The sequence below is a fragment of the Capricornis sumatraensis genome, chromosome 22, assembly GCF_032405125.1.
Source record: "Capricornis sumatraensis isolate serow.1 chromosome 22, serow.2, whole genome shotgun sequence".
NCBI lineage: Eukaryota > Metazoa > Chordata > Mammalia > Artiodactyla > Bovidae > Capricornis > Capricornis sumatraensis.
In genome coordinates this window covers 13,566,921-13,592,854 of record NC_091090.1, presented here as the reverse complement: position 1 = coordinate 13,592,854, position 25,934 = coordinate 13,566,921, and the positions used below count along the sequence as shown (strand labels likewise).

The 25,934-nt window shown below is 51.6% G+C and overlaps 1 protein-coding gene across 4 annotated transcripts in view; it reads left to right on the top strand.

Moving 5' to 3' along the window:
• The window catches only part of ILRUN (inflammation and lipid regulator with UBA-like and NBR1-like domains), a 100,478-nt gene extending 87,223 nt beyond the window's left edge, over nucleotides 1-13,255 (top strand). For 2 of the 4 annotated variants that reach the window (XM_068994115.1, XM_068994113.1), the window contains exon 5: nucleotides 13,045-13,255. In XM_068994115.1, coding sequence (XP_068850216.1) covers nucleotides 13,045-13,080 — 36 coding nt within the window. In that variant the 3' untranslated portion in view covers nucleotides 13,081-13,255. Of the gene's footprint in view, nucleotides 1-7,091; nucleotides 7,244-13,044 lie in introns of those variants that run through there. The other 2 variants (XM_068994116.1, XM_068994114.1) reach the window with 1 other exon arrangement.
• The last annotated feature ends 12,679 nt before the right edge of the window (nucleotides 13,256-25,934 follow it).

Sequence of the window (25,934 nt, the reverse complement as noted above, 5' to 3'; positions counted from 1 at the left end):
CCAAAGAGAAATCACAGCCTCCTTTTCTTCTTAAGTGAATCAGAATCTTATTCAGAAAGCACTTGTGTGAGTACTAGCAAGTCCTCCGGTAGCATATCTGGCTAAAATGGAGTCAGCTCTGCCTCTGAGGACGCCTTAGAAATGTGGTGGAGGATAGACAGTCACCAGGAAGGATTTATCAACACATCTGCACTAATGTACAAGTCAGTGTACATTATTGAATACGGAGACTTGAAGGATAGAAGTTGTCACTACCAGCTAGCAGTTCTCAGTACAGTGGGGGAGATGAAACACTCATGCCATTCGGTCCAGGTGAAGTGTGAATTTGGTCGGTAGGGCACCGCACAGTCAAAATGTATGATTTGTGTGCATGGCTGGGGGTTAGTTAAGGCAGAGATAAAGCAGAGATGGAGCTGCTGTAAAAGCACAGATTTGGAAAGACAGGAAGGGTGATGATAGCAGAGCAGTTGCAGTGCTGAAGGCAGAATACTGAGTAAGCGGGGTGTGGTCAGGAGTGGGGAGTGGGGGTGATGTTCAGCTAGTTGCGATGTGTTCCTTTAGATAAAAAATTTGGATAGAATAATTACAATGGCTCTGAAAAAAATTGGGACAATAGTTAAATGGATATCTTTAAGCAGGAATCATTCATAATTCTAAGCATTTGTGTTTGGCTTAAGAATATAGATTTGTTTATTTATAAGGCAAGACTGCTTAAGGTTCTGAAGGGCTGTATTTGACCAAGTGATGAGATCAAGGAGAGACTAGAGTTATTTTTTAACCATTCCTTTGTGCCAGGTATGCTGCCAAGTACTTTACCTGTATCATCTCATATTTTGATAAGAAAACAAAAGCTCTGAGGGGCTGGCTTGCCCCAGTATCACACAGCTAGTGAGGGACAGAGCTGGGATTCCAATCCAGGTGCCACATCACTGAAGGTGATAGTAGATGAGCTTGGCTTTGCTTAGATCTTCCTTTGTTTTGTTTTTTCCTGTGATCAAAAGCATGAACTGAGTTGATGACCAGTATTATCAAGGTGTGAAAGACATAAAAGTTGAAGAAAGAGGCTCTAATGTAAACTGGGCATTGCCTGTGGCATTTTTTTTTTGGTGGGGGGTGGAAGAGTTCCTCTATTTGTTGAGTCTTTACAGTAGTGATTTCTGTTTTTAGTTGATAAAAATAAAACCTTTTTAAACTCTCAGGGTGCACCAACCATGTGGTGTTAATAATAAATAGCCCCCTTTTATTTATGAATGAGTGGAAAGACTGAGATAGCCCCCTAGGAATCTAGAGTTAGAGCAGGGGTGTTGAGTTCACCCCAGGTGCCATCTTCATTGGATAGGTAGGCGGAGGACCTGGCGCCCTGGCATCAGGGATCACTGAGTTGGCAATAGATTTGATTTACTCTAAAGGAACTCCCTGCCTGCCCTGAAGGCTGGAGAGGGCATGATGCTCTGGGAAGCCCATGACCACAGTTGGAGGAGACCCGTCCAGTTTCCTTCTGCTTCCATAGTTATAGTTTAACTTGCTAAGGTTGGTAGGATGAGATGAAAAGGTTGCTCCATGCACCTTCTGTGAGGGCTGGGTAGATAACATAATGGCACGTCTCTCAGTGCCAGGAGCTGGACGCCCCGGGAGCCCTTCCCCTGCCTCCCTTGAGTAATGCCAAGCTTTCTGGACCCAGCGCTCTGTGCTGTGGGCAGGGAGTCAGGGAGCTCTGGGTGGGAATGTCTGTCCTAGCTTCATCCCTCAACATCCAGAGGGCGTGGGCCCTCCTTGTGTGAGAACTGTCAGAGGGAGTCAGAAAGGTGAGTAAGTGTGTGCTGACCTGCTCCAGGGATTCATCAGTCTGACAGCCTTTGTTAAAAATTGGCTGGCCTCATTATCAGCTCAGTTGTGGCCGACCTGTCCCAGGTGAACAGTCAGACCAAGTTTTGGTGAAGGTTAGGTGTTGTTTTAATGAACCCTTTTATTTGATTCACTCAAGAGCCTGTGAGGACAAACAGTCACACTGTTGACTCAAGGCTCGTCTTGCCATGCGCTCTAACGGTGACTCATCTCTGGAGGGCGGGGTAGCTTCTGTTTGGACAGTGTTAGATAGTAGCAGAAAACAGTCTACAGAGGTGTGGAAGGAGAAAATAAGTCCTGTTGAAATTAGATACTTCTTTTTCTTACTTGACAGTAATTTTTAAAATTTCTCAGTGTTTTTTAAGAAGGCCTTACAGAGAGGAGCAAGATACAAACCAAATGGTCTTATTCAGGGTAGCTGGAAGTATGAGTATGACTGGCCAAAACCAAGGGCCTGCTTTTCAGGACAGCCCAAATGCTTGCTTTCTTTCTCTAGCAATTGAGTAATGATTTACATTGAAGGAGCTGAAAAGAATCTCAAGTTCATTTATTCATTTTGTTACTTGGACTATACCTCTTATTTTGTGTTTGTTCTTTTTTTTTTAATGTTTGGAGCTGCTGTTTGTCATAACTCCTCCTTTAAACTGATTACAGCCTGAACCACTGTTATTACTTCCGCCAAGTGCTGGTTCGGAAGGAGAAGCGTGTTATTATCTTTGGGGGAGGCTCCTCGTGCTCTTCAAGCGTCAGCCAGTGCCGAGTGCCATCTGCCCTGCCTGCCCACAGTTTCCACCTGCTCCTCTTTCTCTCTCTCTGACAGTCACTCTTTAGGATATCTTGGATCTGGAGCTGAAAAAGTTAGCCTACTATTATATCAGAAACCACCTTTCTTCTAACCTACAGCAAGGAAGAGCTCGTTTCTCTCTGCTCAGGTGAGGGTTTAGAAACATAGGCAGAGGATGAGATGGTTAGATAGCATCACTGACTCAGTGGACATCAATCTGAGAAAACTCCAGGAGATAGTGAAGGACAGGGAGGCCTGGTGTGCTGCAGTCCATGGGGTCATAAAGAGTCAGACACAACTTAGCCACTGAACAGCAACAGGAGGTTACAGGGAGAAGTTTAGAAAAGGCCAGTCTGCCTTATGGGCCTGAGGGTGTAATGGCTTATGGATCTTATTATCTGCTTTGAAGTAGCCAGTCCAGTCAGTGTAACATAATAATAAGAAATTATTTAATGGAATTGGGCCCAACATTTGCTCGGTTCCGAGGGCACTGAATTTGACCCATAGGCTGGCAGTTGGTGTCCTTAGCTGGGCACCGGCGGTGGAGGACAGCACGGCCTTCCTGCTGCCTCATGCTTGGGGGCAGCCCCTTTCCCTGGGAGGTTTACAGACGGCGCGAAGAAGCCGGGAGGAAAGCTTGTGTCACTTGATGCCCTGTCCAGCTGTGCTCTCCTCTGTCGAGGGGCAGCTAGCAGAAGCACGCACCCGCCCCTCCCCTGTGGGGGCCAGTGGGAGCGTGGTAGTCAGTTATATAAACTCATTGAGCACTTACTCTGTGCCAGGCACTGTGCGGAGGACTTTTTAAATTTAATTTTTGTTAAAATTATCAGTGTACATAGTGTAAGGAGCTAAGTAGTTCTACAAAGTTTATTATAAAAACACCAGTCACCTCCCTGCCTCCCAGCACCCAGAGGCAGAGGCAGCAGTCTGACATCCGTTTTAGTCCACACAACAGGGCCATGATATAGGCTCTGTCATTATCCCTGTTTACAGCTGCTGAGACTGAAGGCACACAGGTTCCATGGCCTGCCCAAGCTCATGCAGCTCGAAAGTGGTAAAACCAGGATATGAACAAAACCAGTTCTTTTCGACTCCTGAGTCTGCTTTCTTGACCATCTATTGCCTTACTTCCTAGTTACAAATAGTATTCAAGTACATAGTTTTATTGGCTGAGCTTACAGCTGGGGGCTCGGAATAGCATGCTTTCTGTGGTACACTGCTACATTTCAAATGAGAATCAAGCCAATTATTGACCAGATATTATGTGACTTCTCTACTGCTAAACCCCTCTCTCTCCACAAGCTGCTATCTCTGGTGGCTACAGAAATCAGCCTCACTCTCTCCAGCCTCCATTAAGGGAAATGATTCCCTGGAACCTCGTGGTCACTTGGATATAGATGTTTGGTGACACTGAAATTTCCTTTAACTCACTTTTGTAAGAGCAGCACCTTGTCTGTATTCCATGACTGTGGCCAGAAGATACAGTCTGGAGTTTTCTTCGTTTTCCTGTAATGAATCTAAAATCTCCCTTTGAACATAATATTTTAAAGCTCGAACTTGCTTAGGGCTGTCTTACTCCCTTTAAAGCCAGATTTTGTTTTTGCAAAGGCTATCTGGACAATGAGTATTTTACAGTTAGTATGAGCCCTGAAGTGGAAGTTTACATGGTTTGTTCAAGACCAAAGTTGGTAAGAGAAGGTAGAAGGAGAGGAAGTTGGAGGATGGAAACCAGATCGTAGAAGGATTTGTGGATCTTTGTGAAGCTTGGGCTTTTGCCCTGAGGAGCAGAGGTTGCAACCATTAAAGGATTTTGAGCAGAGGGGTGATGTGATCTGACTTCATGTAGTGAAAGATATGCTCTGACACTCATGTGGAGAGTACAGGACAAGGATAGAAGCAGGGGGCCAGTGGGGAAGTTAGTGCAATCATGTGGGTAAAGAGAATGGGCACTTTGTGTCAGAGTGGTAGCCAGATAGGTTGGAGCAGTGATCTGTGTCTGCGTCTGCTTTATTAGCTAGAACGAACAGGATTTGCTAGAGTTGGAAGCGTGGTGTAAGGGGGAATAAACGGTGACAGGTTTCGGCCTGAGCAACTGGGAGGGTGGAATTGCTCCCCACGGGGAGGGGAGAGGCTGTGGGAGAGGCGGGCAGAGATCAGGAGCTCCACTTGGAATCCATTGGAGATTTCTATAGACATCCAGATGGAGGCATCAGGGACGTTGCCGTGTATCCAAATTGGTAACATGGTTTAGGAGAAAGGGTTTGGTGGAGATAACATATTTGGGAGTCATTCCATATGGATGATATCTAACACTGTGAGCCTGGCTGCCGTCCACAAAATGATGAGTCTGTGTTGAGCAGGGTTCTCTCAGCCAGCTGAATAAGACTATTGGCATTTTAGGTCAGATGAGTCTTCTTTTGTTGCAGTGGGGTACAGCTCTTATGCCCTCTAAGATGTTCAGTAACATCCCTGGCCTTTACCCACTGAAAGCCAATGGCATCTCCCTGGCCCCAGGTGTACCAACCAGTAAGGAAGTTGTCACTGACTTGCTCACATTCACTTGCTCAAATGACTTGCTCAGATTGAGGGTGGGCAGTGGGCTGGAACTCAGGGAACCCAGTTTGAGTCTTTCGTTCTAGACTACATTATGCTGAGGCCTGCTGGCAGGAAGGGAAGTTTGTTTGCTGTTCTCTGAACGTAGTCTCTACACTTATGTCTTGTGGTAGAGACCTTCTTGTTCATCTTCAGGAGCACAAAAGAATTCGTGGCCAAGGAGAAAGCAGTGCCTGGCAACTGAGGAAACTGACCCAGTTTGCTGGCAGATTAGCACATTTTGTACAGAAGAGGTTTGCTAGCAAACTCTGGTTTAATGATATTAAGATGATTCCCTTCTGAGAGCCCAGAAGAACCCATAAAGTCCTCCCGGGCTTGCTGGTGTTTGCATTGGCATGAGTCATACGTGCATTTTAAAAATAAGCAAATACCATGAGCTTTAGAAAATGTCTTTTGTTGTTTGTAGCATTACTATTTGAGAATAAAAAGTTACTTCCAGGAGCTCTCCCTTTTGTACCTCAACAGCTTCAAAGCTGAACGTTCAGCTCCATCTTCTGTGCTTTGGGGCTCTGAGCATTGTTTTAGGCTGAGCTGACACTGGGCAGTCTTGTAACTGAAACAGAGCTAGTGTTCCCATATCTTCACTTCAGTTGTAAGGATGTATTCTTTTCCCTATACTCCGAACTTAGCATTTTAATTTCTGATGAAAATTCTCAGAGTGGGACTTTCTCAGTTTACAGGTTTAAACAGATAAGTTTAATTCAGAGATGTGAGGATGTGCGCCGCGCAGGCGCGCTCGGCCAAGTCTGCTCTGACTCCAGCAGGACCAGGTGCATTATGTGAGACCCGTGGTGGCTGCACATCGGGGGGACCGTGTGGGCTTCCTTAGAGCTCTGCTCAGGGAGACCCTTGTCAGAACTGTGGGCATTCACCTGCAGAAGCTTGAATGTCCAAGGTCTTGGGCTTTTTGCTGCAATTTCACCACCTAAAGGCAAGTCAGAACTAACAGGGAGCTTTGGTATTTAGTTAATAAGGGACATGTCCTTGGTTGCTCGGCCTGTGTTAATCCTTCATAAGAATTTACTGTCTGATTGCATAGATGTGACTAGCTCATCGGAAAGAATGAGACCAGTAAAGATGGAGTATATTGAGTTTTGAGTGCTCTTGAATTTGAAGGAAGGAGAAGGCAGTGAGGTTTGGGAGTAGCCAGGAGACTGATATCTTGATGAGTGGTAGATTCATACTGAAACTTCATGGTGGCCCAGTGGTCGGGACTCTGCTTGCATTGCAGGGGCCTGAGTTCCGTCCCTGGTCAGTGAACTGAGGTCCCACGTGCCGTGCAGCATGACCTCCCCCCGCCCAAAAAAAAGAAAGAAAGTAAAGTGATAGATTCAAACTGATTTGGAGGAAAAAGGAACCACATGCAGGAAGGCCCAGAGGCATTCACAGGCAGTGAGTGTTCCTGGGACACCAGCCAGCCTGACTGTGCTGAGTGAGGTGTGCTTAAAGAGGGTGGGGTGAATTTTGGAGGACAACCTTGGAAAGCCAAGCAAAGGAGAGTTCACGTTTAATGTGAAAGGAAACAAGAGCACCTGCAGTGCTTTTGAGCAGGGAAGTGGCAAGATGAAGCCAAGTATGGCTGAAGGAGAGAGAGTTTATTCTCCTTCAGTCAGCCAGTGGTTGTCCAGGGTAGGGGAGGTGATGCTGTGAATCCACTGTGAGAGAGGCGGGGGAGTACTGGGGCTTGAATGGAGACTGCGAGAGGAGGTGGGGCCCGCAGCCTCACCTCGGGCCTCCAGGCTCCCACGGGACGGTACCCGTGGCCACGTGGCGGGGCACTTGGGTGAGCTTTCCCTCCTTTTAGGCGTCCTCCCCAGTGAGACGCTTACCGCTTCTCTCTTCTTTCTAGGAATCCCCTGTGCCCTAGGAGATGGCCATGAGAGAGCTCTCTGTCTGCCAGCATGCCACCTGGATTCTAGCACACTTGACATTACATGAGGTCTTGGGGGTTAGAATTTCAAATAGTAAATAGCCTTTTCTCAAGTCTTTAATGAAAGGGGAAGTCGAACTTAGCCCATATCCTTCATCCCCTTGTAGGATTTTCAGTAATACAGTTTCATTCGCAGTGATGTTTGAGTTTTATTCTTTATGGTGATTTTCTTGATCTGTCAGGAGGTAGGTGAAGGCTCTGAAAGCTTGGTCCTCGGGAGCTTCGGAGGATGGGAGGATGAATGACAGAGGAATAATGAGGGATGCATGATGGAAGGAATGGGTGGGTGGATAGAGGGGGGATGGAGAAGGTCCCCAGCAGGATTGTAGAAGTTAGTTAAGAGCAACAGAAAAACTGTCTTATCGAGGTAAGTATAAAAATTGCTTTACAAGGCTTTTAAAACACCAATTCACCATACTTAAAACTGAGTTAAGCTTTTAAGTACAACTTGGACACAGAGGCTGTGAACTGAGCCTGTCCCATGAACAGTTTTCATGCATAAAAGTACATTTGTTTTCTTTTCTTTGGCTGATTCTCACACTGGTCTTCAGCCATTGCATCAAATACATCTTTGAAATTTTGAGGACTGTCGCATGAAAGTGGCTTGAACACCAAGGTTAAAGTGTCCACAGAAGTGCCCGTCGTGCTGGTCTGGCCCTGCTGCCCCACCAGTGAGCCGCCTTGAGTGGTCAGCACCTCTGGAGGGAAGGGCCTTGCTTTGTGTGCTCCCGGGAGAGGAGTCCTCACTGCGCTGCCCACTGCTGCAGCACAGACTCGACTTCTAATTAACGAGAGACAAATAGGTTCCGCCAGGGCTTGGTCAGTCTCTGGGCCTCACCAGCCAGGCCAGCCCCATGACAGTGCCTCACCACAGCGGATCTGCAGGGCAGGACCAGAACAGAACTTAGTACCAAGCCGTGTATTCTTCTGTGTTTGCATTCAGGGCACATAAGCAATACAAAAGAAGTGCTAGGTGGGCAAAGCGTTGGCTGGGACTGGCCCAGGAAGAGAGAGAGAAGGGCCCGGTGGTGTTATCTGATGCTGCCATCAGTACATACTGCAAGAGCATGCTATTTCACAGCCGTGCAGCAAACACTCTTGCCTTTTTATTAACCAGCATGAACCTTTTTATTTATTTAAATCACAAATAAAATAAAGACAGGTATGTGAAAGTTTCTGTGTTGTGATGCTTTTTCTAAACCAGCTTTCATATAGGAAGAGTAACCCCAAAAGCCCTTGTAAGACATCCTTGTTTCATTAGGAATTTTAATCTTTTTTCCTCCCCTGGAAGGTTAAACAGATGGCTCAGCAACGCAGAGTATTCCATAGTTCATTCATTCATTTTACTGATACCTGGGTCTTAACTCTATGCCAGGCACCAATAAGTGGCAGAAACAGGTTCTGCCATCTTGAAAGGGTGACTTTCTCTTCTAATAGCACAATCTTCCTGCTGGTAAACATCAGTAAGTATTCCAGCTGGAACAAAACTAGTTTCCTGGGTTTTTTTTTTTACTCCTTTTTGGAAGAGTTATTTTGATTTCTGTGTAATTTTAGGAAGAATTTAAAGATATTGTAGGTGCCCATTCACATAAAATCAGTGAAAACCAAATCACCAGCTTTATCAACCATTGTGAAAAACAAATCATAGAGATAGTTTTATTTTTAGTTTTGCTTTTAGCCCCAGGCCCACAAGTACTAGATCTTAAATTGTCCTTTCAGAAGATTGTGATGAATGAAACTGAGCTTGTCTGTTTATGTCTACAACTGTTCTCTTTTAAAAATATTTTTAGGAGGTTAGCCAAATTATGGCTCACAATGGTTATTACCTTTCAGAAGCACAGTCAGGGCCCTGGCCCAGCTACTGGAATCCTCCAGCTGGCCTGAGGCCAGAGTCTCTTCCCAGACGCCCATGAGCAGAGAGGCCCCTCCATCTTAGCTGGCTAGTGTGGGCCTCGAGTGGTTTAAGGGGACTCACCTGCCCCGTTGCCAGTAGAATTGAGGTCCCAGGGCTCACAGCCATGACAGTGTCATCAAAAAGCTTAGGGAAGACTGAGGCAAACAGGCAGCACCTCAACCCCTGTGGACCTAAAGGCTGCCACTCCATCGGGAATGCTTTCTGGTCCCTTAGCAGATGTGGGGCCTCTCCCAAGAAATGCAGCTCTTGAAAAGCCATTTCTGCACAAGTTGGTCCTGGGTTTTTTTAGACCTGGAGAGTCAGATAGAGGAGTTCTCCGGGTTTTGTCGTTCACACCCTCTATTAGCATGCCTAAATCCAGCCTTGCTGCTAGTGGTGTGGTGAGAGAGGAGTCCTCATGGAGAGGAGGGTGACCTTCTGCATCAGACGCAGTGAGCTTTGTGACCATGCTGTGATGACCTCCTTCTCTGCTTGTTGGAGTTTAACTCTGGGCTCTGTGGCACCATCTGATGCATCCATCCCTTTATCTGTTTTCCTTATTCGTGGCACAGCGGCTGTAGAAGAGATGTCAGGGATGCCAGGCTAATGAAAATATTTGGCATTTGCTTTTCCCAGGGGTAACAGTTGAAGAGCCGCTAGGTCTCAGGAGAGAGTAAACACTTACCTGTATTGCCAAACCCTACTTTTAGACGGGCGTTGGAGACATTAGCCACCAGAACCTGTTACACGGGGTCTTGGAACTCCAGTGGAACCTGAAATGTGGATGGGCCTCTGGTTTCGAGTATACCTCCATCCCACTCTTAGGAAGGGCGCCTCATGCTTGGCCTCCTGCCATCAGACGCCCTGGACGAGCTGCTCCTGGAACCTCCACCAGGCTTCCCGTGTGACTCGTGTCGCGCTGCTGTGTTCCGTGTGATGCCTGTAATCCTGCATGTGGGGAGTCTAGATGATCAAGTCGTTTTGAAATAGATTCAGCTCCGTCTCTCTTCCTTGAAGTGATGGTAGTTAATCTGGGGGAAAGGAAGATAGAGCTTTGTCTTCAAGCCACGTTTCTGTACCAATTAAATGTCAACAACTCCAATATGCCGTTATCTGGATGAAAGGGAATTAGGTGGCATTTTTCTCTCCAAAAGGCACACAGCACCTCAGTCAGTAAATAGGTGGTCAACGAAAATTCTTAATCTAAGCTAGTTAAAAACCACACTGCATATTCTAAGGACCAGAGTCTTCAGGTGGAAATCTGAAAATGCCTGTATGTATACTCCTCTCTCTGCCAATTGCTTGGGATCCATTCACTTTATCTGTTATTAGGAATGCACGACCACTCCTTGGCAAAGTCATCAACTCCCTTCTCCAAACATTCCAGACAAGTCACAAACGTAGTGCTTGCTTTATAAAGGCCCACATGAAGTGTGTGACGCTTCCGTCTAGAAAGTAGTCTAATTTAGCTTAAAGGAGAAAAAAAATTCATAGAAGACAAAAGCATGTTTGTTTTTCAGGGTTTCTTTTCTCTGTGTGTGTTTTCCTGCACGAAGCCCTTTGAGCATTGTGTCGGTTCTAAATCTTACAGGGATCTAAGCCTTTGTCGCTCTCCTTGAATTGTTGTTCGCGAGTGAATGTTGTCAGAAAGTACCGAGAGCAGCGTGTTTCAGCTGCTTTAATTTCCACCTCTGGGGCGTGTGACCCTCCAGCCAGGCCCCACACCATGGGGTCTGAGAGCCCTCTGCTCGTCCTGCCCACACTTGACCGAGTGGCTGGGTCTGTGACCACCGAGGTGGTGTGACGGCCTCCACTCGCCTGCTGACGGCACAGTGAATCGAGGGCTGGCAGACCTGGCATTTGAACGACCACCACTCCGCTCACCAGCTCTGTGCTCCCAGTCAGGTTGCTGCCTCACTTCTGTGAGCTTGGAGAGCATGCTCACCCCGGTTTGTCTGTGTGAGAATTCAGGAGAGCACTTTCACCTGCTCCAGCAGCCCCCGGCACGCAGCTGGTGCTGTATCATTGCTGGCCTGTCTGTCCCCCATTTTCACTTCTCCGGCAATACCACCAAGCAGCCCGAGACCTGTATCGGATCTCTCGAGGCTTTTTATGGGAGAGGAAATAAAACGACAAAAGGCAATTTCAGTGTTTTCCACTCGGGGGGGAAGAAACTGAAAACTTGAATCTCATCTTCCCTATTCTTGGCAGCTTTGACCTCTGGTCTAAATAAGCATGATCAAAGAGTTTTGTTTTTGTTTTTTTTTTCTTACAATATTGTTTTTCAGCCTCCTGAGTTAGGTACTTTGAGTCAGCTCCTTAAATCTATAAGTTTAAAGGAGCAGTCTGAGATTTGAGGGGAAGGGACTTTACTCAGGGCCACTTGGAGAGCTAAGTGCAAAGCCAGGAGCAAAACCCAGATCTCCCACTTCTGTGGAACCTGCGGCCCACCGCCTTGGGAGCGAGTGCGAGCTGTGTATCTCGAGCTAACCGCCCCCGGGGAGCCCACCCTCTCTGGGACCTAGGAGGCTATGACCAGATGGATGCATGACCCGGATGCGTGTGCCCCCAAGCCTGGGTGGCTGTTTAAAAACTTGGTATAGGGGACTTCCCCAGTAGTCAGGTGGTTAAGGCTCCACCTTTCCATGCAGGGAGCACAGGTTCGATCCCTGGTCGGGGAACTAAGATCCCACATGCCGCACTGTGTGACCAAAAACAACAGGAAAAACTTGGTTTGGAAAGGCCAACATTCTTGTGACTTAAAAGGGTCTGATGCTGCAGGTGGTAGTCTGAGAAATACCTGTCTTCTTTCAGCTGTTAATTCAGGAGTACTTACTGGGTGGCGATAGGTGCTGCTCAGGGACAGGTGTGCTAGAGAGATGGCAGCAAACAGAAAGGGATTCTGTTCTCATCATTGGCAACCCCGCAGCCATGCACTTCTTTACATTTTTTTCCCAAAGGACAGTATCCTTTTTAAAGAAAATCAGATTCTGACCATCCGTGTCTTTAACAAGCTAATGGTCCCTGGGCCCTGCTGCCTCTGAGTCAGCTTGGGGTGTCGGGCCTTTCGTGAGGCTAGTTCCCAGTTACCTTTGCCCGCCCAGGTCGTGGCATTGACCTGGTCTCTTCAAGCGCAAGCTTCAGGGAGCAGTGGAACGGGGAGGCACAGGACGTCCTCCAGCGAATTCATGCAGCTGCTCTTGGGGTTGGCACCTCTTCGCGTCTTGTTCTTAACATGAAGGAAAAGGGAGAGTGGTGCTTTGTCCACCAGCCAAGCAGGAGAGAAAATAAATGCCTTTGGGAATTAGGAACAAACCTTATCATCACATGGCCAGGGAGAGGCAATGTGAAGAGAACAAAGATCAGACTTGGGCTTGACTCTTGGCTCTGCCCTTTACTACCTACGTGACCTTGAGCAAATCTCCTCGTTTCTGCAGTCAGGTGGGCATAGCAGCACTCAGCCTGGCCTTGGGTGAGAGGTGATGACAGTGCACCACGGCCCTGCTGCCTCGCCTGTCCTGGGTGCCCGCTGGATGGCTGCTGCCTCTGTGCCAGTGTGTGCATTGATACCTGTGTGTGTCATCGGCCCACAGCGGCCTGCATCTGAGGTTAAGGTGCAGAAAGCGGTGTCCGAGTATCTTTAGCAGAGATGTAAGGCATTGTCAGGATGGAAGGAAGACTTTGTGACCTGGGTGGAGGGAAGTTGGTACCAGTTGATGTGGAAGCTGAGAGGTGAGGAGTCTGCCCACTAGCCTGAGCTGTCTTGGATGACGTGTTTGAGGGATGATACTCAGCACCTCGCGCTCTGCCGGTCCGTGGCCTCCTGTGGATTTGCATGGCAGCGTCAGCCCTCGAGCCGTGTCTGTGCCTCGGGGCTTCCCTCTGGCTCACTGGGAACCGTGGGTTCTTCCACTTGGGTTGGTGGTCTCGTTGTCCCTGCTCTGTGTGCCACCACTGACTGTGTTCACTCTCTTCCAGGGGCTCCACGGGCCTTACCCCTTCGGCCAGTCTTAAACGGGGTCAGCAAGAAGAAAAACTAACAAAAGACAGAAGGCTTGACTCTGGGTGGGGAAGGGCACGGGGCTCCTCTGGATTGCAGACCACGTCGCACAGACCCCTGGCTCCGACCCCCGTCCTGGAAGAAGAGGAAGACGCAGAAAAGACTAGCTTTGAGTAAACTCAGTGTGCATGTGTGAATGCCGAGTCGCAGGAGTGGTGTTGAGGCTACCAAGAAGAGATCCATGCAGCCACTTTGGGCTTTGTTTGTTAGGTGTCAGTCTAACAAGTCACTAGGTTGCTCGGGAAGGAAAAGAAAAAAATGTTTAAATGGGGGAAAAAAAAGCCATCTTTTTAAACAAAAATTATTTTGCCTACAGACAGGTTGTAGTTTCGAGCACATGTTAATTTTCCCCCCTCTTTCTCCACTTTTTTTCTTTTTTTTACCTTTTTTTGTTTTGTTTTTTTTTTTTTAGATAAGGGATAACATGCTGTTTATAGAATAGCTGCTTGCTCTGGAAGCGATTCAGGTTAAAAGCTGGTGCAGCCTGCTTGGGGACCGTGCGGGTCTGTGCTGCAGAACGACACCTGCCTCCTGACTCCTCGAGTCTCTGACCCCGTCTTTTTTTAATGGCACCAGCCAGTGAATTACCACGCTTTTCCTCCTCTTTTCTCTTTAATCTTCTGTTGATTTACACCTTTGACATTTGTATGCGTCAACCCTGTGGCTTGTTAACCACCAGAACCTCTCTGAAGACCAGACTTCCCTGTGCGGCCAGCAGTGGAAGCCTGGAGGACAGAGCGCAGGTGACGAAGCCTCTGAGGCCGAGAGGTGTCCGCCTGCACACGCGTGTAACAGCTCAGATCACTTCCCTTCCCGGCGCCGGCACGCTCACCGCACGGCTCTCTCGGATGCTTGGCACACAGCGGCTCCTCCATTCACTCTGGGAGCAGTGCCTCTGTGCTGCGTGCATGTGTGCGTGTGCGCCCTGTGCACGCATGCAGCAGTTGGTGCTGCTCACCAGCGAGTGTGCAGCAGGCGGGTGTGGAGGTGCCCGTGCTTCTCTGTTGTCACACAGCTCCCTCCCCCGAGTCTCCCTGCCGTCATCTGGTGTGGTGTCTTCGCAGCCTGTTAGCAGAGGCTGTGCTGTTTGGGTATGAAAACGTAGCCATGGGAAAGGGCCATCCTTACTGACCGTGTGATCTTGGAGACCACGTTTTGCTGGGAATGAAAGGACCCCCGCCCCAAGCAGGATGCTTAGTGACTGGGAGGAGGCGGGCTTGGGGCGGCCCCGTGGATCCCGGGGCGGATAGGCCGGCTGCTCACGGGAATGGGTGGCCCACGGGCACCCTGTGGGTTCTGAGCAGGCTGGGATGTGGACGCCTCCATGGGGAGCTGGAACCAGGCCAGAACAGCTGTCTGCCAAAGATACAAGAATATGCAAAGGCCCTCTTCTCTTCTCAGCCCCTCCTTCCCTGAGTCTTGGTTGGTTTGATAGCCAGGATACGGATCTAGGGTGCGGCTGCTGGATCGCCTGCCTATTGCCACACCACCCCCCTCCCCGGGGGTGTAAACCGACAGGCAGGCCAGGTCGATGCGCGGCAAGGGGTCTCGTGTAGCTGGGTGTGGGCGAGGGGCTGCCTGCCTGTCTGTTTGTCTGGGTGTCTGAGTTCTGGACATGCGTGGTGTTTGTGTCTCCTCATCCTCTTCTGAGACTGTTTTTTTAAAAGCTTGACTGTGAGAGAAAAGCTTGTATGAAATTCCCCCAATGCCTCCCCACCTCCCCCCGCCCAGAATAAAGGGGGAGTAAACTCTGGTCCACTGGAGGAACCCCAAGGGAGGGTGGAGCCAGGCACTGAGAGGGCTCACACTGGGGTACCTACTCTCTGTGCAGACAGAGAGCACCCCATTGCCAGCAGAGTAGAGGGGAGTCCCTGCCGGGTGCCCAGGCCACCATAGGTCTGAGCCAGGGGCTCACGATGGCGTTTTGTTTGAGGGCCCTGTCAGGTCCAGACTGCCGCCACTGTTGGTGCCAGCCTCCCAGACACTGCCCCCCCGGAGCACACCCCCACTCAGCCCCTCCTCGCTTGCTGGCATCGCATCTTCAGCTGCCCACACGGGATGGCAGGAGGCTTCACATCCCCTGGTTCCCGGCCTCCTGATCTGCCCCACACCAGCCGCCCCTTCCCCTCGCCCCAGGGGGAGCTGCCTGCAGTTGGTTACTCGGCACTGGCTTCACAGGTCACTGTCAGTGGGTCTGGCCCTGCCAGGGGGGCTCCTGCTCCTCTTCCTCTTGCTTCTAGGCAATCTCACCTGGCAAGGCAATTGTCCTAAGCATGTTGGCTTCCCTCCCAAGAACAAAACCATTTCTGTACGCGTCTTCAGAGAGGTGGGCTCCTTGCCGAGACCAGAGCGTGCACAAGCCGGGGAGTAGGGGCGGGAGGAGTCCGAGGTTGCCCCAGGACTTGGAGGCCCTTGTACCATCATCTGTCTCCTCTCTCTGATTTGAGTTCCGAGCAAGTCCTGGAGTCCCTCTTCCATCCTGGTGGGACAGCAGAGGCTACTGGCTCTGTTCCTCTTGGACTCTTTACCAACTGGCAGGCTGCCTCTGGGCAGGACCACCTGTGTCTAGCAGGCAGGAGGGGAGGCAGGTGCCATCCTTCAGGACCTGGGTCCACAGAGGAGGCAGAGGGGCTCAGGCTTGCAAGGAACCTCTCTGTGTGCATGGAGTGAGGTGTGTGTGGGTGTGTGTGCACGTGTGCATGCTTTTTTTCCTTTTGCCACGGGGACAGTTGAATTTGGGGCATTTTTCTACAAGAAACAAGCCTTCTCTCCCCCATCAAGGACTGGCCGTAAACTTTAGTCCATCGAAGGCACTTGCAGCCAGAAAAGAACCTCACCAGGACAGCTGGTGTGGCCCCAAGATGGCCAAGGAGGGGAGAGGGCCTAAGAATAAACACCTCCCCAAATCGAGTGTGAGCCCCAGCAGGAGAGGGTGGTGGGGTTACCAGGCCCCAGAAGTGCAAGCCGGTTCCCTGCCCCCATGTTTCCTTGGGTGAATGCTGGAGCAGCTTAGCTGCTGCCTCCTCCTGGACACTGGCGTGTAGCAAGCAAGCTGGGTGGGTGTTCATGGCAGGGCCTCATGGTGCCTGGGAGGAGATGAAGATGAGGAGGTTTTTCCTTACTGTATAAATGAATATTTGTATGATTAAATTAACACACACCAAAAAAAAAAAAAAAAAGAAAAAACCCTATTTCCATGTGTGTCAGTGACTTTATTGTGCCCTGAAGTCCCTGTGTAGCCTACTCTGGGACCCGGTAATGTGACCAGTGGCCTTCCGGTTTCCAGGGCCCCTGCCAGGCCTGTTAGGCCCTGCTCCATCCCCAGCACAGATGTACCGGTTAGTGTGGGCCGGCAGGGGGCACTGTGTGGACACGTGCTGCGTGTCAGGCCCGGCACGTGGGTGACAACACCGAGCACCACCAGCCTCTCCCACTGGAGAAGCAGACAAGGGTGAGTTGGGACTGGGACTCAGAAGGAACATTTTCCCTGATGTGTTTGCTTGGTGGTTCTGCTTGACTTCAGATTAGATGCATTTTTGCAAACTGATCTGGGAGTCTGAGAACCAATTAGGGCCCACACTCCAGGCAGTTGACAAGTGAATCTGGATCCTACCCCTATGTACTTTTGTGAGACAGACCTATGACCTTGGCCAGGAGATGGTGAGGCAGGTTTCAAGGTCTGTGGCATGAAAGAAACTTAATTGACAGATGCATTAGCAAATGGTGGGCTCACTAGATCCATGCTTTGATGACTCTTGGGAGCTCAGAACTCAGCTTCGTCCTCAGCCACATCACTCTGTGTGTGTGCTGAAGGGAAAGTGAGATCAGAGAGGGAAGAGAGTTACTTGTCACCCAGGCTGGGACCCAGCGCATCAGCTCCCAGATCCTGGCATTTCCACTTAACTGCACGCCCTGGTTCGGGCCTTCACCCTGTCTAGCAGAGCTGAATGTTCTAAATGGTGGCCCAGGCGCTGAGCCAGAGTCTAGGGTGTAGGTATGGGGAGGGGGATTCCCCGGCCATTGCCCTATGGGCAGTTTGGTGAGGGAACCTATGACCACAGATTACACGAGACAGAGGCGCCGCAGAAGAGCCGGTCTCAGCCACAAGGTCTCTGTACAGCGTGACACAGAGCCCAGCGCGAGGGGGACTGGCCCAGAGACCCCTGGGGTGAGCACCTTGCCTCCGCCCGTGTCGTGCCAGCGCTCCCGCATCCTGCTTCCTTCCAGGTGTCCACAGCTGTTTGTTTTCTGGAGAAGAAGGGCCCCCACCCTGTCACCTGGGTCTTCTGGCAGCTCAGACCCACTCCCAGGCCTTCCTGAACACCTCTGCCATTGGACAGTTATTTGCTTGGCAGAATCTGTTTGTCTTTGGGGCTGTAACCTGTCAAGAAGTCACCAGGCCCTGGGAGAAAGAAGCAGGTTTGATGGTAGCTCCTGGCCGGAGCCATTCCCACGGGGGCTGGGTGACAGGGAGGGCGCTCAGCCGGGCTTTTGTCCGGGGGTGCAGTGGGGGCTCGCAGCGGGGTGGGCCCAGCCCTCCAGGCAGAGCAAACAGGTCCTCTCGGCCACCTCCCCGTCCCAGCTCAGCTGGCGCTGGGTGCCTCCCACCCCGTTCTTGGGAAGGCCCCTCCTTAACCTGCTTGCTCTGACCCGGCCACTTTCCCAGACACTGCATGGTGTCCAGCCCTGTCTGGCAACCAAGAGAACAGGCTCCAAGGGCACTCACGGCCGACCTTTATTTCAATAATTCAGTAATGGGAGCTGGAGAAGGAAATGGCAACCCACTCCAGTATTCCTGCACAGAGAATCCCATGGACAGAGGAGCCTGGCAGGTTGCAGTCCATGGGGTTGCAAGAGTCAGACACGACTTAGCGACTACACCACCACCACCACCACCAGAGCAGGGAGCGGGCAAGGCTGCTTGAGAAGGGAGAAGGGTATATGAGTTTGGGAGTCAAGAGCGTTCAGAGAATGGATTCTGACAAGCTAGCGTGACTGATGGATGGGCCTCAGATACCTCCTCTGTGAAATGGAGATGTATTGGTTTAGAAAGCAGGACTTGGGTGGAACTCACAGGTTTTTAAAAATATTCTGAGGTTCTGTGATCTGGAACAGTGCTTCTCAAACCTGACTGTGTTAGAAACGCAAATTCTGATTCAGTAGATCCTGTGAAAGAGGACAAGACCCCACCTTTCTAACAAGCACCCTAGTGAACGGGCTCCGCCAGTCCTCCGACCACACTTCACGTGAGGATAAGCAGGTGGTGGTCTGAAGGGGTTCACCCACCCCTGCAGCCATCTGGGTTATGAGACAAGCCACATCTAGCCAGGGCTGTGTTGTCCAGACCCATGAGAATTTGAGGGAGCTGAAATCGTTTAGAGTGGTAATGTTCAAGCTGGGCCATGGTTCCCTGACATTTCCCAGGGTTTATCCAAGGCTGTGATTTCTGACTTAAATATCATTTCTAGCGTTATGTTTTTCTATCACAATAAATGTCTGAGTGTCCACCATAATTATGGTGCTGTTGGCTGAACAACTCCTATTAAACTGTTTATACAGATGACCTCATTTAACCCTTACAACCTTCCATATGCAGCAGCCAGCCTGGTGCTCATGTTTGTGAACAGGTAACCCTGGAGTGTTCCAACTCCCCGAGAAACAGGTGTGAAGGCTGGGAGCATGGTGTAAGCAACCTCGACTTCGCCCAGGGGTGTCTGGGGGGCTCCTCTGAGGATGCTGAGGGTGCAGAGATGGCGGATGGATGCACAGCCTGCAGTTCAGCAGGGGGGTTGGGGCAGGAAACACAGTCTGGGAGAGCCATCAGAGATCATTTAAAGCCTCAGGACCAGATGAGGTCATCACAGGAGTGGCTGCGGGCCTGACCCCATGTGTCACGCACCACCTCAGTCTGCCGGTTGCCCCAGCTCCCTCTGCAATGATCTCTGACCAAGGAGACTTCCTACTCCAGTGGCTAAGACTCGTGCGCTCCCAGTGCAGGAGGCCAGGGTTCAGTCCCTGACCAGGGGACTATATCCCGCATGCTGCAGTTAAGGCCTGGCATAGCCAGACAGATACAGTTTAAAGGAGATGGCCCCCACCCCCTGCCCCTAACTGGCGCTCCCGTCCGATCCCCATCCTGTCCCTGCCCCCTGTGTCCCTGCGGATGGCGACGAGGTGGAGCCAGGTGGCTGGGGCCTGGGGGAGACTGGAGCCCCAGGAGCTTGTTGCTTAGTTCCTGTGGCCCAAATCCCCAGAGCACCAGAGCCAACTCTAGAATTCCTCCAGCTGAGCTGCGGGAAAGGAAGTCTGAGAGGAGCAGGGCTGTGTGCCTGGGGCCCAAGGAGCAAGGCCCTGGGGTGCCACGCTCACCTACCCCAGGCCCACCAGCCCTGGCCAACAGCCAAGACACTGAAGATCCCTGAGAGGCTGGACTGTGATTGCTTGAGGCCTCTGAGCAGCCAAGGCCCCCCCCACACACACACACCCCCCCACGTACACGCATGTGGCAGTGGAGAGAGGGGACTCCGAGGGGACTCCAGCTGAGCTGTGTGTGTTGGGGGGGGGGGGCGGCCAGGATATCTCCCAAGCCCTGAGCTGAGAGATAGGCGGGAAGGGGGAGTGTGCAGGGCGGGAGTAGCCCTCCGGGGTGCTGGGAGTGCGGCCACTTGGGAGCTGGTGCGGGTGGGCCCGTGGCCAGCAGAGGGCACCACGTGGCGCAGGCCTTGTCTGGAGCTTTTCCAAATCCGCACACCTCCAGGGCAAGTATCACCTCAGCTCTCCCCGCCAAGCCTGGCTTTGAACCCAGGCCCTGCTGCCGCTCTGCTCTGTGATTGCTCAAGTGTATGTCAGCCCTGAGAACCTCCGTGTCCTAACCTGTGAACGAGGACAGTTCTTTTTTTCCAGAGGGATCGTGAGAATCAAAACCCTTCGTAAAAGTTTAGCATTGCATACCTGGCGCAGGTGAGTGTCCAGTATGTGGGGGCCACTGTTATTTTTGAGACCCTCCAGATGGAGGTCCCGCTCCCAAGGAGAAGGGGACTGGGGCCCTGGGCATTTGGGAGGTGGAGTCCAAGAAATCCACAGCCTGCTCAGGGGTCTCTTCCAGGACCACAGCAAGTCCTTGCCTTGAGGGTATTCCTTGATCGGGGTGGGAGTTGGGAAGCAGGAAAGGACTGTTCCGGAAGCGGGTCCAGCTCCCTGTAAGAACAAACTGGAGGGGGAGGAGGTGGTCCTCAGGGGCTCTCAGCACACGTGTTGAGTGAGGAAACGACCGCATGTGTAGGAGACACTGCCTCGTGTGGGACTGGCCTGACTTCTGGAGGCAGCTGCTTAGTCCAGCGCAGACCCCAGACGGAGGGGCTCCTGGAGAGGGGTCAGCGAGTCACAGGTGCGCTCGAGGTTGAGAACCACAGCCCAGAAGCCTGTGGGAACTGGTTTGGCCGCTGCGGTTTACCACTTCCAAGGGCGGAGCACTGAGGCTCACACGTTTGCTTCCAGGTGCCTGCAAGGACCTGTATCGGGGCCAGGGGCGCAGGCCAGGCCACAGGTGGGCACCAAGATGGCATTGGCACCCCACCCTCGTGGCATCTCCTGCTATCAAACTCACCCAGACCCCCTGGGCATCTCCAGCTCTTGCACGCTTCTGTCTTCACTTAGCGCTCTCTCTTCTCACATCCTGGCTTCCTGGCAGTTGAGCATGCTTTAACCAGGAACAACGAGGGTATGGGCTTGGGGCTGGGGCAGTGGTTACCAAGATAGGTCAAGATGGCTGGCTGTGTGTGTGTGTGTGTGTTGAGCCTCTGCCAGGCTCCCAGATGTGGGTCCTCCAGGGCTGATGAAGACACATCCCTGAGTGGGAGACAGAACATAGACGGGCAAAGTGGGCCCGATGGGGAGTGGGGTAGGCTGAGTGTCCTGTGAGAGGAGCCCGCGCAGGAGGGTCTCAGGGAGCCAGCCCTCCCTCCAGTGCCTTGGGTTGGGAACAGTGACCATTCAGTGTATCCCCAAAGGTGAGACCGGAAAGGGCCCAGTGAGAAGGGGCCTTCTCTCCCCAGGGGCCCCTGGCCACCCCGCCCTGGCTACCTCCAGGACACCTGAGCCAGCAGGGGAGCCAAGCTCCCCCAGGGAAGAGAGAGAATCTGAGGTTAGGAAGCAGGAAGTGACTCCAGCTGGCTCTGATCCCCAAGCCAGGCATCCAGGCTTGGGGGGTCCAGTGAGGCCAGCCATGGTGATGGTGGTTGGGCCCCAGGGGAAGCAGCCTTGGCTCTGGGGATTCGTTTGCATGGACCAAAGTGGAATTTGCATCTTTGAGAAGTTCCAGCTGTGGGAAGGGAGTGGGCGCCAGGAGCTCTTAGTCAGGCCTTCCGTCTCCCACCTCCCTCTGGATGGGGTGGGCATGGGGGAGCAGCCCCTGTGCCAGCCAGCCACCGCCGGGTGAGGAGCTCAGCTGAGTCCCCGTGCCCTCAGCTCAGCATTCAAGCTCTGTCCTGTGTGGAACACGGGTTCAGAGGAGCAGAGCCTTCTGCGCAGCTGCACACCCATGCCTGCACTTGCAGCATGCGATCCAGCATACACGTGCAGTCCTGCGCACCACTCACGCAGGAAGGCGTCTTCACACGACATCTGTGCCCTCCGTGTACTGACACAGGTGCAGGGACACGACCTTAGTTCACACACAGACACACCCTCGGGGTCACGCCCTCTCACACCAGCATGTGCCCACACCAAAGTTCACACCTGTTTCCCACACTCATCCTTAATAATAGTTGATGGTTTTATGTTTTCGCTCCAAGTCAGGCATGCTTGAAGTTCTGTTCCGTCCTCACAACAAACTTCCGCAGCACTGTTTTTCCCTTGTCATTGATGTATACTGTACACACAGTAAGAAGAACATGAAACTCGATGGGTTTGGCTTGATGAACTCTTTTTTTTTTCACTTTGTTTGGCTGCACCGGATTTCCGTTGCTGTGCACGGGCCTCCTTGTGGTGGCCTCTCTTGCTGCGGAGCACAGGTCTTCAGGCACTCGGGCTGCAGCAGTTCTGGCACACAGGCACAGTAGCTGCAGTTCTTGGGCTCCAAGGGCTCAGCAGTTGTGATGCACGGGCTTAGTTTCCCCAAAGCACATAGGATCTTCCCAGACCAGGGATCGTAAACCCATGTCCCCTGCATTGCAAGACGATTCTGTACCACCAGGGGAAGTCCAATGAACTCTTTCTTAAGTGCATGAATCGTAACCATCATCTCACTCAAGATCTAGAACGTGTCCACTCCCCCAGGAGGTTCACAGGTGTGCCTTGTCAATCAGCCCACACAAGAGAAGCCAACGTCCTGGTGCAGTAAGTGTCATTATTATTCCCATTTAAGAGATGAGAAGACTGAGGCTCAGGCTCCTGGCCGCATACTAAGCAGTGGCCAGACTGGATGCTCTGACTTCAGACCACCACAAAATATAGATGGCTGTTCTTACACAGTGCACACCTCCCTGATAGAGGGCCGTGGTCGTAAGAGGGGTGGACGAACCTATTTTGTTTTTTCCACGAGGAAAGCAGCAGAGACGGTTTAAGCTTTGCTTTCAATCTGCCCTTAAAAGGGCACAGCTTGGCTCAGGAAGGATCAAGGGATTGGTGAACTCTGAGCTCAGAGCTGCTGCTCCTGCCCTGGGGCACCGTGTATCCATGGGGCGGGAGATGCATTTGAAGACACTTCTGCCCCCAAAAGAAACCACCTGAGCACTTTCTTCGTGCCTTCCATCAAAGGAGCTCTCGTGGCAAAGCTTGATATTCATTCATTCATTCATTCATTCTGTGAATAGGTATGTAGTGAGTACTTACCTACCCGGTGCCCAGCCCTGTCCTAGGTACTGAGGATGCATCAGTGAAACCAACACAGAATATGCCTGCATCACGGACCTGACAGTGAAATATATGGCGTTTGGGGTAGGAGAAAGGGAGAAGCGGGACAGGATGGGGTAAGAGAGGGGAATGCAACTTTTTTTTTTGGCTATACCATGCAGCACACGGCATCTTAAGTTCACTGACCAGGGATTGAACCTGTGTCCCCCTGCAGTGGAAGGGCAGTCCTAAACCACTGGACCACCAGGGAGATCCTGAAGTGCAGCTTTAAATAGGCAGTCCCCATGGAGAAGGTGAGGTTTAAGGAAGGATACGAAGCAGCTTTGCGGCTATCTGGAAGAGCATTCCAGGCAAGGAGAATGGCCAAAACAAAGGAAAATAATGGCTCCCTTTTAGATGCCAGTTGTGGGTCCTGTGAAGTGAAGACTGGCATCTGAACCCCTCGCCCATCAGGGCCAACTCTTCCTCTCTGGGCTCCGTCTCTTCACCCACAAGAGGCGAGGCTTAGGTTGTCTGAGCTGCCCTGTCCGCCTGCACACTCCGTCCTCACGGACCTGCCCTAACCAGCAGAGGGGCATCTCTGCCCACCCAAGTTCTGGCCCCAGGGCCTGGCCACCGGACTCCAGGGCTGGCCACAGACTCCGGTCCGGGACCAGACCACTGTAGATGCATGGGCCAGGGGTGGCAGTCAGGGGGCCGCTGGCACAGTTCCAGATATTACAGCATTTCCAAACACTGGCTTTGTGTGTTTGGCTGAATGGGGTGGAGCTACTGGGGATTTGTGTGCCCTGGGTGTCATGTCCCAAACATACGCCATAGGGTTATTTGCATATTTATTGTTGAAGGCAACAGTGGATGTGTCTAGGGTCCCTCCAGACTCCACCCTCCCTGGACACTCCCGGGCCTGGCTTGTCTCTGGAGGATCTCTCTCCTGGGGACCCCCTGACCACCTCCCAAGGTTGGCTTCATGTCTTGGCCCTGTTCTCCCTTCCTTCAACACCTTTAGCTTCTCAAAGTCCTTAAGGGAACTGCTTACCCAAGACCATCTAGACAAAGCAGGAAATGGCACTGAAGGAGACACTGACAGGCCCTATTGAGTCATTTAGGAGTTGCGACTAGCTCTGAGTAACAGACCTGAATGGCAGTGGCTTGAACAAGATAGGGATTTATTCCCTCTCCATAAGAGGAAAGTCTGAGGCTAACGACAGGGCTGGCTTCTAGCCTCAAGGCCATCTTACTGGCAGAGTGTAGCCACCACAGCTCCAGCTATCACATTCCAGTTCCAGGCAGAAAGGAAGAAAGATGGACTCAGCCCCCTTTTAAAGGAACTGTCCTGGAATTCCTACCCAAGAACTTAATTTATATCCCACTGGCCAGAATTTGGTTAACTTCCTTCTGTCTCCAAGTAATGCTGGTGTGATTTCATCCAAGGTAATTGGGATTCCGTTAGTAAGAAAGAAGAGAATGGATGCTGGGGAGACAGTTAACAGTTTCTTCTCTGTATAAGCCCTGAACTTGTCCATCTCTACCTTGAAAAACCTTGTGCTGGGACTTCCCTGGTGGTCCAGTGGCTAAGACTCCACACTCCCAAGGCAGGGGGCCTGGGTTCAATCTCTGATCAGAGAACTACATCCCACATGCCAACTAACAGCATTCTGCAAGTGAAGATCCTGCATGCTGCAACAGTGATCGAAGCTCCCGAGTGCCGTAACTGAGACCCAGCACAGCCAAATACACGCACACACGCACACATACAAACTGCCCTTGCCTCTTCCTGCGAAGTCTTGCATCCTCACCCCGCAGTCGTCTGTTCTCTGGTAAGGAGCACACAGTACATTTTCTGAACTTACTGGGGTTGCCACAACAGAACGCTCCTGGGGGTCGCTCAAGTGAAAGGGGGAGGGTGGAGTTAATTCTCAGAACACAGAATACCAGCCCTGGCATCCATCAGGAGGAAGAGGCGAGGCCTCCCCACCCCCTGCTCGACAGGGGTCAGAACAGTGGATAAGCCAGGCCAGTCCCAGCCTCCAAGGAGCTGACATTCTGAGGGAGAGAGACGGTCATCATACAGACCAAAACCTAACAAAGGTCGGTTCAGGGACTTCCCTGGTGGTCCAGTGGGTAAGATTCCATGCTTCCAACGCAGGGGGCCTGGGTTCAACCCCTGGTTGGGGAACTAGATCCCGCATGCCACACAGCTGAGTCTGCATGCCGCAACTAAGACCCAGCGCACTCAAAATACATCAATTAATTACTTAAAAAAAGAAGATCAGTTCAGACTGCCCTAAGTACTGAGAAGATAAACCAGAGAAAGGGGATAGAGAGAGATTAAGCAGGTGGTCGGGAGCGTCAGGCACGCACTTAGTGAGTGTGTTGAAGGAAGCCCTCAGCAAAGTGGCCCCGATTCCAAAGGCTGTAGACCCTTGAGGAGCAGGGGATGAACACGGCTCCAGATGAAAAGCCCCAGGGCAGGTGTCAGGTGCTGGGACTCTCAGCCCAGGGGGCCTGGCCCAAGCCTGGAGATGAGACCAAAAAATCTCACAAGGGAGTGTGTGTGGAGGGGAGGTGTCCTGAGCGGTACCGGAGCTGTTTAGAAAAGCTAGTGGAGAGCTTCCCTGGTGCCCAGTGATTGAGATTCCTCCTGCCAGTGCAGGGGACGTGGGTTCCATCCCTGGTCTAGGAAGTTTCTGCATGCCTGGGAGCAGCTGCTGAATGAAGCCCATGAGCTCTGAGCCTGCGCTCTGCAACAAGAGAGGCCACCACAATGAGAAGCCCTCACGCCACAACTAGAGAAAGCCTGTACACAGCAACGAGAACCCAGGGCAGCCCAAAAATTAAATAAGTAAAATTAAAAACACACACAGAAACGCTGCTGGATCCAGACACCTAGCGAATGCCGAAAGTCCAAGGCCATGGTCCCCGTGGGTTCCCCTGAGTGGCCCTCCCTAGCAGACCG